The sequence below is a fragment of the Monodon monoceros genome, unplaced genomic scaffold (genome assembly GCF_005190385.1).
Source record: "Monodon monoceros isolate NGI ecotype Baffin Bay Population unplaced genomic scaffold, NGI_Narwhal_1 Super_Scaffold_6, whole genome shotgun sequence".
Taxonomy (NCBI): Eukaryota; Metazoa; Chordata; class Mammalia; order Artiodactyla; family Monodontidae; genus Monodon; species Monodon monoceros.
Window position 1 is genome coordinate 97,432,867 of NW_021703783.1, and position 15,248 is coordinate 97,448,114.

The 15,248-nt window shown below is 56.5% G+C and overlaps 1 protein-coding gene across 2 annotated transcripts in view; it reads right to left on the minus strand.

The window, feature by feature from the left end:
* Positions 1-15,248, minus strand: part of CELSR1 (cadherin EGF LAG seven-pass G-type receptor 1) — a 151,112-nt gene that overhangs the window by 87,133 nt on the left and 48,731 nt on the right. For both annotated transcript variants that reach the window (XM_029204612.1, XM_029204611.1), the window contains exon 2: positions 10,527-11,165. In XM_029204612.1, coding sequence (XP_029060445.1) covers positions 10,527-11,165 — 639 coding nt within the window. The remainder of the gene's footprint in view (positions 1-10,526; positions 11,166-15,248) is intronic.

Sequence of the window (15,248 nt, forward strand, 5' to 3'; positions counted from 1 at the left end):
GTCCCGAGCAGGCTTCCCACCGCTGACTCCGTTTCCCAGGCTGGAAACCCTCCCTGAAGGCAGGATTTCTGTTTCTGGCCCCGGGGCTAGCCTAGCCCCTAGGAGGCCGGGGTCAAGGTGAGATCGGCTAATTCTGTGAGGCTCTTGAGCTGAGCACCTGGCACGTGGGGCTGTCACATGACCCCCTGCTCTGAACTGGCTTCTTGAGCCTGGAGGCCCCATCTGTCCACCCCAAGCCCCGCACTGGCCCTCTCCCCGCCCCCAGCTCCCTTCAAGCCTCTCGCCCTCCGCCTCTGAGTTTCAAGGTTGTTGGACTGCCTCACCTCCTGGCCCGGCCCTGGAGCCCCCTCCCCTACGGGGCAAGGCTGCCAGGAAGGGCCCCTCAGAGGCCAGACACCTGCCCACAGCACAGGGAGGGGAGGCCGGAAGCCCAGACCATGGCAGGCCTGCCCCAGGCTGGGGCTTCGGGGTGACTTCACTACTGTCTTTGAAGCAAATTCCCAGAACCCCGACACACCCATCTTTTTAAAATATAAATTAAAAATGCATTCCAGCGCCAAAAAAAATGAGTCCAGCTTCTACACGGCTCCTGGCTGTAAGTCAAGAGTTACCTACACATCTGAGAGGTTGAAACCCGGCGAACCTGAAAAATCGCAGTGCTTTCCAAACTCCTGGTGCAGGTACACGGCCCGGCCCGGCCCAACCCAGCCCAGCCCAGCCCGCAGCCATACTTGGGGACCCCCTCCTTTCAGAAAGGGGGTGCTCTCCCTACCCCCCTCTCCTCACGTCCATTGAGGGGTGGGGGGAACAGAAAATAACCAACCCTGAAGTCAGCTAAACGGTGGCTCCTAAAAGATACGTCCAGGGCTTCCCTGGTGGCGCAGTGGTTGAGAGTCCGCCTGCCGATGCAGGGGACACAGGTTCGTGCCCCGGTCCGGGAAGATCCCACATGCCACGGAGCGGCTGGGCCCGTGAGCCATGGCCGCCGAACCTGTGCGTCCGGAGCCTGTGCTCCGCAACGGGAGAGGCCACAACAGTGAGAGGCCCGCGTACCGCAAAAAAAAAAAAAAAGATACGTCCACATCCTAATTCCCGGAACCTGTGACTATCACCCCATGTGGCAAAAGAGTGACAATCACGTCACGTGGCAAAAGACATGATTAAATTAAGGATCTTGAACTGAGACCCTCCTTATTACCCGGGTGGGCCCTCTGCAATCACGCGAATCCTTACGAAAGAGGGGCAGCTGCAGTTTACAGACCATGTGAGGATGGAGGCACAAGCCCAGGGAACCCAAGGGCACCACGGCTGGAAGAGACAAAGGGACCCGCCCCTGGTGTCCCCAGAGCCTTCGGGGGGAGCGTCGCCCCGCCCACACCTTGATTTCAGAATTCTGACCTCTGGAACCGTGAGAGGATGAATTTCTGCTGTGTTAAGCCACCCAGCCTATAGTCTTTTATTCCGGCAGCCACAGGAAACCACTATAAATCCTAAACACACCACGGAAACTGGACAGACTCAGCAGAAATCTCTTCCTGGGGACAGTCCCCTAAGAAAGCAGCGCCCCTAACACCTTTCAGCGACTCCGTAAGCCTCAGCGGAGCTGGAGCCGTGGAAGAGAAAGCCCCCTCTGTCCCCCAGGTCTTTGTGGTGCCCAGTGGGCAGCAGCTAAGGACCCAGGAGGCACCAAATGAACACACACAGGTGGACCCCAAAATCTTGGCTGCCAAAGCCAGTGGGGGAGGCCCCCCACGGGGCCGGACACTGGCACGTGGGGTGCCTGGGGCAAAGGTGCACCTGGTGACCAGGGGAGAGTTCACCGAGCTGGCCCCCAGGGCCTGAGCGCCCAGAACCCCATCTTGGCTCCTGAACCCCCTGAAAGCAAAGGCAGGGTCCTTCCCAGCCAAGGATGTGGGCTCAGAAGGATACAGCTGGTGGCAGCTCAGGAGACATCTGGGGTCCCAGAATGGTGGAGGGTCCCACCCCGGGGCAGCCTGGGCCCCAGCCAACATCCCCCAGGGGCCTGGTGGGAGGGAAACTCATTCTGTCCTGGGGCCCGACGGGGAGGCTGTCCAGGGCCCTCCTTGTGCCCTTGTGGGCCTCTGCAGGCGTCTCTCCAGAGACCATGGGATGGGGGGCGGTGCACAGCCTGGAAACTGCCTCATCCAGGGAGGCCCTGGCTTTGGGAGAGGTCACCCGGAAACCCCGGGGCCGGGGCATCTGTCCTGCAACGTCCCAAGAACCAGCTCCAGGATAGCATCTCAGACACAGGACTATGATTTAGTTCTAATGACATGCGGCCCTCTGAGGGTCTGGGCACGGGAGGGCCTGGGGAGGTCTCCTGGAGAGGGTGGGCTTGCGTGGGTGGGGTGGGAGATGCCCTGCACCCCAGAGAAGATGGAAGCCTGGAGGCCGGGCTGAGGGTCCCTGCTGACCATGGGAAGAACCTGTCGGTGGAAAGTAAACTCGCAGCTGTGGGCAGCGAGGCTGGAAAGGGGCGTCCCCAGCACTTTATCAGCTAGTAGGGAAATCGTGCCAACTCTGAAATGGCGACGTGTCCAAACTCAGCTGGAATGCTAACTAAAACCTTGATCATCCATGCAAAACAGCGGCTCGGCCCCCGATGGTTCAAATTCCCCTTCCTGCGTGGTGCTGGGAGGAGGGACGTTCCCGGGACAGATGAACACCTAGAGAAGAACGCGCATTCTTTATTCGCCGCTTGGACTCAGGACAGCCGCGTTGCCCTGGCTGACACACACTCCCTCCTGCAGCTGCGCCCGGCGACCCCAGCAGAGAAGTCTCACCCCGTTACCCCAGCCCTGCAGGCACTGGGAGCACGACAAGAGACATCTGTCTGTCCACATCAGGGAAAGGGCTCAGGAGGGGGCGATGGGCAACAGCGTGAGTGGAGACCACTCTCCCTGGGAAAGTCGGGGGTGGCCACTCACGGGTCAAGGGCTCAAACTGGACTCCCAGTAACTCCCGGTGGCCCTTGGTCCACGTGGTGCCTCCAGAGAAACAGCGGGGACGGACCCCAGGGTCGATGGCAAAGGCCTTGCTTACTCCTCCCTCCACAAATACTGACTGAGCGTCAAGGGGGTGCTGGGCGCCGGTGGGAGGTATACGGAGCCCCGAAGACATCCACATCCTACTCCCTGGAGCCTGAGGCCATGTGACCTCACACCACAGAAGGGACTTGGCAGGCGTGGGTCAGGTAGGGATCTTGAGACTTGAGACAGGGAAGTTACCCTGGACTCCTGGGGGCCCGGGGTAATGGCCAGGGTCCTCGTGGGGGACGAGGGTCAGCAGTGAAGCTGTGATGACAGAGGCAGAGGCTGGCGTGAGGTGAGGAAGGGCCGCCAGCCACGGGAAGCTGGAAAAGGAGAGATTCTCCCCCGGCGCCTCCAGAAGGAGCTCCGCGAAAATAAACCTGGGCTGCTAAAGCCACTCGTCTGTGGGACTCTCACAGCAGCTGCAGGACACGAGCTGAGGGGGGAGAAGGCAAGGCCAGTCCTTGCTCTCATGGAGCTGCCTTCCGGCTCTTTCTGCAGAAGCAGCTGCTCTCCACATGCGCACACACCAGATACTCACAGCCTGCATGGGGGAGACTCCTGGCAGGAACTGGCCAAGGAGCCTCGTCTCCCCTCGGACAGCGGGTACGACGACCCAGGAAGGTTCTAACCGCACGTGGCATGTCCTCAGGCCACTCTGCTCACCGTGGTCAGACATTTCGGCGTATACCTGTGTTCCTCACCGACCCACGCCCTGCGCCCAGCTCATCTGACCCACCCAGAAGCTGGCTGGGTGGACACGAGGAACGCTTGTTTTCAGATCTCTGAAAAGAAAACGAACCACAGAAGCCTGTCAGAGTGTCCTCTGTCCCAGCAGACGCTCGACAAGCAGGTCGACAAGAAGTGGCCATCACCACCAACCCCCAGAAGCCCTGAGGCCAGTGGAACTGTGTTCCCAGCAGCCGAATCATGTTCAATCCCTAACCCCTGGTGCTTGTGAATTAATCTCACTTGGAAATAGGTTCTCACAGATGTGATCAGGTTAAAATGAGATTATGCTGGACTAGCGCGGGCCCTAGTCCAATGACTGGTGTCCTTTTAAAATGAGGGAAATTTGGACACAGAGACAGAACACACTGGGGGCGGGGGGTGCCATATGAGGACAGAGGCAGAGACTGAAGAGATGCAGCTACAAGCCAAGGACCACCCAGGACAACCAGAAGCTGAGAAGAGGCAGGAAGGACTCTCCCCTAGGGCCTCTGCAGGGAGCAAGTCCCCACCGACACCTTGATTTTGGACTTCAGGCCTCCAGAGCTGTGAGAGAATAAATTTATGTTATTTTTTATCTTAATAAATTTATTTTATTTTTGGCTGCGTTGGGTCTTCGTTGCTGCGCGCGGGCTTTCTCTAGTTGCGGTGAGCGGGGTCTATTCTTCATTGCAGCGCACGGGCTTCTCATTGCGGTGGCTTCTCTTATTGCGGAGCATGGGCTCTAGGTGCGCGGGCTTCAATAGTTGTGGCACACAGGCTCAGTAGTTGTGGCACACGGGCTTAGTTGCTCTGCGGCATGTGGGATCTTCCCAGACCAGGGCTCGAACCCGTGTCCCCTGCATTGGCAGGTGGATTCTTAACCACTGCGCCACCAGGGGAGTCCAATTTCTGTTATTTTAATCCACCCAGTGTGTGGTCCTTTGTGACAGTAGCCCCAGGAAGCTAACAGAAGCCATTAGCCCCGTCCCTGTCCCCAGTGGCCGTTTGGCTGTGCACAGACACCCAGGCCAGATGCAAGGAGGGGGATTATTCTGTTTGTCAAAACCCCAGCTTTGGGGGACAGAATTCCATGGAGGAGGAAAGGAGATCCCTGGCTAAATTTATCCCCACCGCAATCTCTCTGTATATGATTTTAATGGAAAACAAAGTCTTCCTGAAGTGCAATAATGCCCTAGCTTTACAATAATGTACTAGAGAAATGCTGGATACCCCCAACCTGGAACCAGTAGAAAGAGCCCAACGTCAAAGACGGCAGAGGTGCTAAAGAGAGAGAAACTTGGAGTAATCCTGAGTATTTGAAAAGTACATTTTCCTAAGAAAGGATTCTGTTTCTGCTTTATTTGAGATTTTAATTATAGGCCAGGTAACGATTTTCATTTTGAATGATAATTAACTCTCCGGTTTAAGGACTAAATTCAACTTGAAGACGAACTCTTCCAAGTGGAGCTTTAATCCAGTAAATTGCAGTAAAGTGCAGCAAACTCATTTCTCTTGTGTTATGTGAATGTCACCCCACAGGAGGACAGCACGGCTCAGACGCACGAAGCATTTGTAGTCTAATGTGGGGGTGCAGGGTCAGTGTACCCCAGGACGATGGAGATACTATTACGCTGATGAGAGAATTCAAGATAAAACTCAGAGCTGGAGTAAGAATCAGAGAAGTGCCAGAATTGATTTAAATTTTTCCCCATGAGCAGAAAAGATGATTCGATTTTTACATTAGAAGTTTCTCTTGGCCTTGAACCTACACAAAATATCCTGGCCCTGGGGACAGTCAGGGCCCCCAGCCCTGCTGAGGTCACCCCGGGGGACAGTCAGGGTCCCAGAAGCCCCCCTCACAGGATAACTGGGACACCCCATCCTGGGGCTGTTAGCACCAAGCTCAAACCCAGCGTCACTGAGACTCTCCTAAGTGGCCCCTGACCCTCTGATCCCAAAACCAGGCTAAATCCAGCTGGGGCACACCCCTGACGACACAGGGTCCAGCAGCCTGGATGTCCGAAGCCCAGGGACAGCCGTGTGCTTCACGCACAGAGGCAGGACTGTTGGCTGGTATTTGCCAAAACACCCTCTGAACCCAGACAAGCGGCCTAGGGTCTAAACACAGAGGCTCAGGAATGGACGAGACCCTCCCCTCTGTCCCCCTCGACACGCAGATGACCGAGAGGTCCCTGAAAGCCCTCCTTCCCCGGTGACATCAAAGCTGCCGCCCTCTCAGGAATGCACCCCTGGGCCCACGCGGCTGTGACATAAACCGCTGCCCGCAGCTCTCATCCTGGGGGGAGGATGTGTGACGAAGGGGAAGGGATTCCAAGGCAGCCGTGGGCCGGGGCCGCGCGGGCACACCCACCAGCAGGACAGGAAGGGACACAGCGGACGGAAGGGGGAGCCCCATCCCCTCCAGCTCAGCCACGGGAGCGGCAGAGGCTCTGCTCTGAGCACAGCACAGAATCCCAGAACTCCAGGACGTCTTCTGAGGCCTGCGAGGAGGAATGGCCCAGTTAACCCCTGGCCCCGTCGTCCCGCGTGGGTGTTTATCACGTGCCTACTGTATGCCCGGCACGGTGCTGACGGACAAAGATGCTGGACGCAGCGGGGAGGGAGCAGACAGCACCAAGCAGATGTGGACTCGAGCCGCCGACCTCTGCCGTGGGCGAGGGGCGGGCAGAGGAACGGGGACACGGAGGTGACGTTCCGGAAGACAAGGGAAAGCGCACTCGAGGGGCAGGGCCCCGGGGAGAGGAGCCGGGCATGTTTCTGGAAGGCGAGCAAGGGGCAGTGGGGTGGGGCGGGGCCGGCCCCTGAGGCTCTGGAAGGAAATCCCCGGGGCCCCCCACCCGGCTCTGCATCTTGGTGTCCCTGAAATGGGTGACAACTGTCCCTACCTCATGGGGTTGTGACAGGCACGGGGAAAGGGCCTGGAGCAGAGCCTGGGCGGACACGTGCTCTCCGCCACGTCAGCGAGGAGTGATTAGACTCTTTAATTAGGGAGACGACGCATCAAGAGGCCACAGGACCCGGACGCAGAATCACATCCTGAGGCTTGCCCTGGATGGGTTTAGTCCAGTGTCCTCCTGGGCGGGAAGAGTTTCCTGCCACCCCCTCGGGTAACAGGGTGACGGCGAGTGAAACCCTCTCCCTGGGGCCACTGCTCAGCGACGGTTCTCCTTCTCACCCATCACACTTCATTCGGAACCCTGCATGCAGAAGGCGCTTTTTAATAGATGCTGTGGAGTCAAGGAAGCAAGAGAAAGGACCCAGTAAACAGGCAAACCAGGCCATTCCGCCCTCGAGGAATCCACGGGGCGGACAAGCCTGAGCTCAGAGGCCAGAGCACCGGGTTCGAATCCTGACTCACCCCCGCCCGGGTCTAGAGCAGGGCTCCTCCCTCCACCACAGACACGAGGACCATTCTCTGTGGGGGGCGGCCTGTACCCTTGGGGGATGCAAGGCAGCACCCCTGGCCTCCAGCCACGAGCACCCCACCCCCAGCTGAGACAACCAAAAACACCTTTGGATACTGTCATGTGTCCCCCGGGGGCAGAATCACCCCCTCTGACAACCTCTGGGCTAGAAACTTTAAGGTCCCGTACCACAGTCTCTCCATTTATAAAACGGGGACGTACAGATGCCAGGAGGATTGGGGTAACAGTGTAGCATCATCTGGAACAGTACAGCACGTTAAGTGCCCAATAAGTACTATTTGCAGGTCGCTGCTGTCCTGAGGGTCCTGGAAATAAGTGGATCACACCCAAAATGAGAGCAGAGCAACCAACGCGTGAACAAGGCACCAAGGAAGTTTCCAAGATCGACAGTCACTGTCCAAGGAAGTTGGGAAAACTTCCAGAACCTTCCGACAGCAGGGACAGCGCTGAGCTGGGTCCTGAGGTAGGTAAGGACAGAGGGACGGCAGGTGCGGGGGTGGGGAGATGGGAGGAACGGGCTACGTCCTTGGGGAGCTTAACCAAAAGCAAAGCCAAAGCCAAAGCTATGCTGTTCACAGGCCGGAAGACAGAGGAGCCGGGACCAAGGAACCCGGCACACATGCTTGTCACACATGACAGTCGCTGAGCTGCGCCTCGATGCCTCCAGTCCTTCTGTCCCCGTTCCCTTCAGAGTGGGGTCCCCTGCAGACCCCCGCCAGGCCTCCATGCAGAGCCGTGAGAAGGGGAGATGCCTTCTCCCTGCAAGGACGGGGGGGGGGGGGTCATGTTCCCTGGGGCCTCGGAGCTTCCCTGAGGCCAAAGTGGACTGAAGAAACACAGGGGAGCTGTCGGGGTATTTTTCCAGCATCAAATTCATGAGCTTTTCCTGAAATTAACTGATACCTTCCTTCACCCAGCTCGTCTCCCGTCTGGCAACACAGGAAGCCAGGGTCCTCCGGAGGCCTTGGGCCCCTTCCAGCTTCCCGCCCGCCAGGCCCGAGCTCGGCTTACCAGGGAGCAAGTAATAAAACCCTGGCGACGACAGCACGGCTTTCACCGCGAATAAATGGGTTCAATTACCTGAACCAAGAGAGCAGGGCTTCAAAGGAAGAAAGGAAGAAAGAGAGGAAGGGGGACCGAGTAAAAATAATCAGTCTGAATCAGTCTTATCTCGGAGGGAAATACATATGATAATTTAGTACCAAAGACATTCAAATTAGCCCCCTGCCAATCAAGACATTTCAGTGGTGATGACACAGTGGGTCATTCCCAGGCATAATTTCTCTAGAAATGACTCTGGCGATGAAAACAAAATTTGAGAACTCTGGAAGTCCTTTCCACCCAATGGGTTGAGGCCTCTTTGGAGGGGATCCAGGGTCCACGGGTCCCTAGCAGCCTCTACTTATCCTGCCCAGACACGGCCCCAAGCTCACATCCGGGACTCCTGGAAGCCAGGACTGCTGCTGCAGCCACGAGACAAGCTGGTGTCCTCGACCGAGGTAGGCCCCACCCTTCAGACCCATCTTCAAGATGAAATCACCAGATTCTGGGGGTGCTTAGGGCTGTCCCCCACCAGGTCCCCACCACTACATGTCTCCACCAGGGAGAGGGCCGGTCACCTTGGGGGGCCCACCTGACTGGGCAGGGGTAGGTCCGCTGCGTGCACTGGCCGGGCATATAGCAGGCACTCAACTAATACTCCTGGAGCGAGTGGACAACTGCTCACTGGCTGACTCCCTGGAGGGCACCAGGCTCTGTCCCCGGGCCCGGGGCTACGGCTTCCCCACTTGAAGCAGGAGTCATCCGCAGAAGCTCTCCCCCATCCAGGCCACGTGGCAGGGAGGGGGACAGGGACACCAGCCCCGGGGGAGACGCTGCTCCACCGTGAGGGAGGCCGACTGTGCTGCGGCTGGCACACCTGGTCAGGCACTTCAGAAGAGGCCGAGATGCCACCTCAACGCCGTGGAGAGGGAAGGGGAGGAGGGAGAGGACCCCCACCTGCGTGGCACGGCTCCTCGGCACAACCAGAGCCCCCGATGACTCAGGCGTGGGCTTGGGGGCTGGAGTCGCCTTTGCCTTCCTTCCCGGCTCACCACCAAGCTCCAGCGTAGCCAGGAATTTAGGGTTAACACTTGAGAGACCGCGGGGAAGAGATCTCCAGAGCTGGACAGGACGGATGGACAGGCAGACAGACACAGACGGGCGAGGGGAGGAGAGACACAGGCAGGCGATCGAGCCTTTCTCACCACAGCGGTGCCAGCGGATTATAACCAGGCTGGTGCTCAGACGCGGCAAGCCGGGGCGCACACCTATCTCCCCAGGCTGCCCAACGCCCCCTCTTCTGGCTGGGGCTCCTCCCTTCAGATGCAAAGCACCACACGGCCGCCTTCCTCTCTCTGTGCTCCCACCCCAGGCTTACTCCCTTCCTGCCCGATGAATACCTGTTAATACTGTAAGCGCCATCCTAGGCTCCATCAGTTGCGCTGCGTCCCACACGCACGGAAACCATTTCTCCAGTGTTTACACCAAACACGTCAACCGAGGACACGGTCCGCGGAAGACTCTCAAAACCACCTCCGAGACGAATCAGGTCCCACCCAACCTCAGAGAACTTTCCAAAAAGACAGACGGTCACCATCTGCAACAGTACACTTGTTTGTCAAGTGGGCCGTCCTTCTATGTAACAGACCATCGAAGACCAAAGCAAGAGCATATGTTTCTGTACTGCCCTCGGCGGGTTTTTTATTTTTAAAAACAACCATTGGCTGCCTTTAGAGCAATTCATCTTTGTGACAAATCAGGACGTCTCGAGGTAAGTGTATCTTCAAGGCAGAGAAGGTGAGTAATTTCTACAGTGACAATGAGGCATGAAAAAAACCAACGGTTTTTCCAGACCCAAGTGATCAGAGGCTCACAATTTCTATCCCAGTTATCACACTGTTTTCCAGTAACCGATTAAACTCGAAGTCCGTAATGAACTGCTTTAAATTTGAAGCCACTTATAAAAAGCACCTGTCATTACGTACATGCAGATTTTTTAGGTGGCTCTGGCACAATCATCCCCCTCCTGCTGTCCTTATAAAGAGGGTGGCTTAAGTGGCACGGGATCAGTACAGACCTCGGGGCTGTGCTCAGCAAGTGGAGCCAACGCCCAGGCCCATGGTCCATCCTTTGACCCTGCCCCCGAGGAGGGAAGTGGACAGAGAAAACCACCTGACACCCTCCGACCTGTGGACTGGGGGCCTCGTGTGAAGCAGAGGTGACCCGGGGCCGCCCCACCGCCTGTGCCACCCCGGGACCCGCGCAGGCTGACACGTACCTGTGAAGTCCTCCTGACACTCGCAGGTGTAGCCGCCCTCCCGGCTGCGACACCGGCCATGGGCACCGCAGGGGCTGGAGTAGCACAGGTCAATCTCAGTCTCGCAATAGTCACCGGTGAAGCCGGGCGGGCAGCGGCAGCGCAGCCCGTTGACAGGATGGATGGGCCGGAAGAGCACGGTCGGGGAGCTGATGAAGGGGGCCGAGCTGTCGAACTTGAGCACCGACACGCACTTCATGTAGTTCTCGCACGGCTCTCGCAGACAGATGTTGTCGTCGAAGGGCAGGACGCGCTGGGTGGACACGGCCGTCAGCAGCGTCCGGTTCAGGTAGATCTGCTCCTGCAGGTCCTCCGATGGGAAAAACTTGTCCCGGACGCCTCCGGGGAGCAAGGCCGAGAAGGTCACGTTCAGGATGTTGGAGCTGACGTCCGTGTCGTTCTGAATGTTGAAGACGAAGACGGCGTCCTTGGTGGTGGACAGCACCGTGGCCACCCCTTCCACGAAGCGGGCCAGCAGTGGGGACAGGAACTTCTCCTGCGACATGTTCTCCAGGCGCACGGTGATGCTGTTGGTCAGCATGTCGTCCGTGATGACGGTGACCCGCAGGGTGCAGAGCGCCGCCACACTGTGGATGCCGTCTGCGAGACACAAGGGGGCGTCACTTGGGGGCCTGCCCGGTCCCCACCCCGGCCCAACCGGGAACAACACCCCCGAGCCCCGTGCCCTGCCCCGACCCACCCATGACCACCACCTTCACCCCACGTCCCAGACCCCCTTCCCCTCCTTCCACACTCGGCTCCCATCATGCCCGTCAAGCTCAGAAGCCCCCAATGGAAATCCCCCAACTGCTCATCAGGGCGTCTCAACAACCACCACAATCCAGACCCCCAGCCTCACACGCTTTGCTCCAGACACGTGGGGACGCAGAGCCCCTGCTTTACCTCCTCTGCACCTGTTCCAGCCACTAGGTGACCCTGCCCATCCCCCAGCCCAGTTCAGACCCCAGTGTCCAGCACGGTCCAGCCCAGGTACGGCCTTGTCTTGTGCAATGCTGGCGGCTTCTCCGCTCTTAGCTGTGACCGACTTATCTCCAGGCGCCCAGCACACAGGACAGGACAGCACGTGCTGCTTCAGAAAGACACACAAGAGGAGGCTGCATCTCAGCCAACACAGGTGAACCGCTCACAAAACGAGCCACTTAGGACTTGGGGACTGGAAAGGGTGGAGTATTTGGGTTACCAGGTTGAGCACACCATAGGTTCCGAGCCCAGAACCAGAGGAGCTGTCCAGGGGCCGCCACAGGAGCTCTGCTCACGATGGCCACAGGGCAGCATCATCACCTCCAGGGCAGCCCTGATAGATGCAGCCATGCTGCCCAGAGGGTCTTCACCTGCCTCCCAGTGCCCGGCCCCCCAAATGTGCTCTGGGACCCGAGAAAAACCTGGCAAAGTTCACATCCTTCTGGCTCAGCTCAGATCCGTGTCCCTGCAGCCCTGATGGATCCCCCCATGAGCACACCCACCCCAGTTTCCATGAGGCGTCTGGGCAAGCCCGTGAGCCCCCGGCGGGTCCCACCCCTCTCGAAGCTGTAGCCGAAAGGCAGGCTTATTTCCAGCTTACTTCCGGGAAGCTGGAGGAAAGTCTTAGGACCACTGAGAGGATGCATTCAGGTGACACAACTTGGAGGCCATCTTGTCACTCTGGACCCAGCACAGTCCCCACCAAGGCACAAGCTTGCAGGGAGCCCTTAGAACAACGGGGAGCAGAGCACAGAAGCTTCTGCGCCTGGGACTGTTTGCCTCAGACGCAGGAGCCACAAGCCACTTTTGGCGGGGGGCACCGCGCGCCACAAAACTTGTCCAGACAACGGAGAAGCATAACTGCTCCACAAGTCACAACACATTCAGGGGCAAACCTGAGATTCCGAGGGATTCTGAGAGAACCATCATCGCCCCATTTGAGAGGTGACAAAAACTGAGACCCTGGGAAGTCAAGTTTCACGAACACATGCTTGGTGGAGGGGGGCCCTGGCTTCCCCCCAGTAATTACGACCATCGCCTAGTAGGTCAGGCACCAAGCATTACTGTTCCATCTGGTCCTCACGATAACCTGGCAAAGCCATTTTTTTTTTTTTTTTCTTTTTTTGGCTGCACGGCTCGCAGGATCTTAGTTCCCCGACCAGGGATTGAACCCAGGCCCCCAGCAGTGAAAGTACGGAGTCCTAACCACTGGACCACCAGGGAATTCCCTGGAAGGACCAAATCTGAAAGAGGAAATAATATTTGTATGACCTCGTTGTGGGGAGGGCACCCCAAAGGCTGGTGTAAAACCCTAAGGCCGGCGAGGTAAGGGCTCAGCTCTGTGTGCAGCTTCCGCAGAGCAGAAGGTGGATGCTGAGACCGTATCTGCTGCTCGTATACAAAGGACCGTTACTCAGCTGTCAAAGGGAATGAAATTGGGAATTGGAGAGACGTGGATGGACCTAGAGACTGTCATACAGAGTGAAGAAAGTCAGAAAGAGAAAAACAAATATCGTATATTAACGCATATATGTGGAATCTAGAAAAATGGTACAGACGAACCTGTTTGCAGGGCAGAAATAGAGACACAGACGCAGAGAACAAACGTATGGACACCAAGCGGGGAAAGCGGGGGTGGGGGAGTGGGATGAACTGGGAGATTGGGATTGACATATATACACTAATATGTATATAATAATAACTAATAAGAACCTGCTGTATAAATAAATAAATAAAATTCAAAACAAAACAAAACAAAGGGCCAGTGGCTGGAATAAGTAATGAGGAAGAGAAATTACGGCAAAAGATGGCACAGCCCATACGGCACGAAGCCTCAGAGATAGCACCACCCTCCTTCCCTCCCCCACACGCCAGCTACACCCAGGCAACAGGGCACATTTATTCACACTGTGGCCACAGCAGTAGTGCTAAAACATTGGAATGTCCTAAAACGTCCTAAAACACTATGGCCACAGCACTCATACTAAAACATCACACCACTCCCTTGGGGCCCCCAAAGGCACCCAGGATAAAACCCATACTGCCTACCCTATCTTATGGTCCTACGTGGTCCGTCCCCGTCACCCTCCCTTGTCTTAGAGACACCTCGCTGCCTCAGGGCCTTTGCACACTTCATCTTCCTCCTGGAACACCGCCCTCCTTGTCGCCGGTGGCTGCTCCCGGGGCCACCCGGGTCTCGGCGGCATGTCCCTCATCAGAGGGGCCCTCCACAGACCCCATGCTCTGCCACATCCTCACTTTAACTCCCTCACAGGAGCGGCCGCAAGCTGCTTTTTATTTGTTCATATCTGTCTCTCCCCGCAGTGAACCCATGAGGACCAAGAACTTGTAGGTCTTTTTCCTGCTGTGCCCGTCACTTCTAGAACAGTCCCTGGCACTCAGAAGCTCCTGGATAAACATTCAGGGAAGGGAGGGAGGGAGGGGAGAGTCCCTCTTCCAGTGGCATCTCTTTAACCCCAAGACTGACACTGACACAAACAGCATCAGAGCCTCCATTTTTCCATCTAAGCTATTTTTCTGTGGGTGTTTCTTTTCTTTTTTTTTTTTGCGAAGGCCCATTACAATAATATAGGATATTGTTTGTTTCCTGGTGGCAGTTGTTAAGAAACAACCTTTTAATCTTAAACCACACACAAATTTGTTCTGGTCCAAGATTCGAGGGTCATGCCGATTTTAAGCTCTAAGTTCAGGCCGTCTGGGCATGCTCCAGGCTCTTCTGCCCACTCCCTCCCCGGGGATGGGCAGGGAGCCCAGGAAGGCACGGCATGGAGGAATGCCCAGGAACAAGGAGCCACGTAATGACCAGAAAATAGCATTAAATATTAACTCACATCCAACGTGCTGCAAAATAAAATACACACCTTACTGTTAATTTTACTGTTAATTTCTTTCAAGACCATGGGCCGTCCTGGACTACCAGGTCCTGGAGACAATGAATACGCTCTGTGCTTAACTCATCTGGGTTGGATTTCTGAGTCGCCACGAGCACAAATGCGACTGCCCATCAACAGGGAGCCGCTGAAATAAAGGACGGCTGTTCTCACCCTGTAGCTCGGCTCAGAGAAACCCGCTAGGTGACACTCGCCTCCACTGGTGTCAGGGCAGATCCAGACAACGTGATGTTAAAAGGGAAAAGTAAGTCACTTTTCACACGAGACAAAAAAATATGTTTGCACACAAATCCAGAGAGCCGTCGGCAGGGACAGCAAAAACTTCAGTGCTGACAGCGATTCTATCTGGGTCGCTGACTTTGCTTTTCAATAAACTTTTTATTTTGGAGCAGTTCTAGATTAACAGAAAAATTGCGAAGACAGTGCAGAGCGGTCCCGTCTACCCAGCACCCAGGTTCCCCTGCCATTAATACTATTATGACGTCAGCGTGGGGTATTTGTCAGAATGAATGAAGCGATACGGACACATTATTAACTGAAGTCCATAGGCCACTCATACTTCCTTGGTTTTACCTACTGTCCTTTCTCTGTCCCAGGACCCCACATGACACGAGTCGTCCTGTCTCCTTACTCCTCCGGCTGTGACGGACTTTCTCAGACTTTCCTTGTTTCTGATGGACCCTGACGGCTTGGAGAAGTACTGGTCAGGAATGTTGCTGACATTTAGGTCATTTTCGCTTCTTCCCCTAAACTTTCTTGTATCGTTTTATTCTCCTGCCCGAGCATCCAT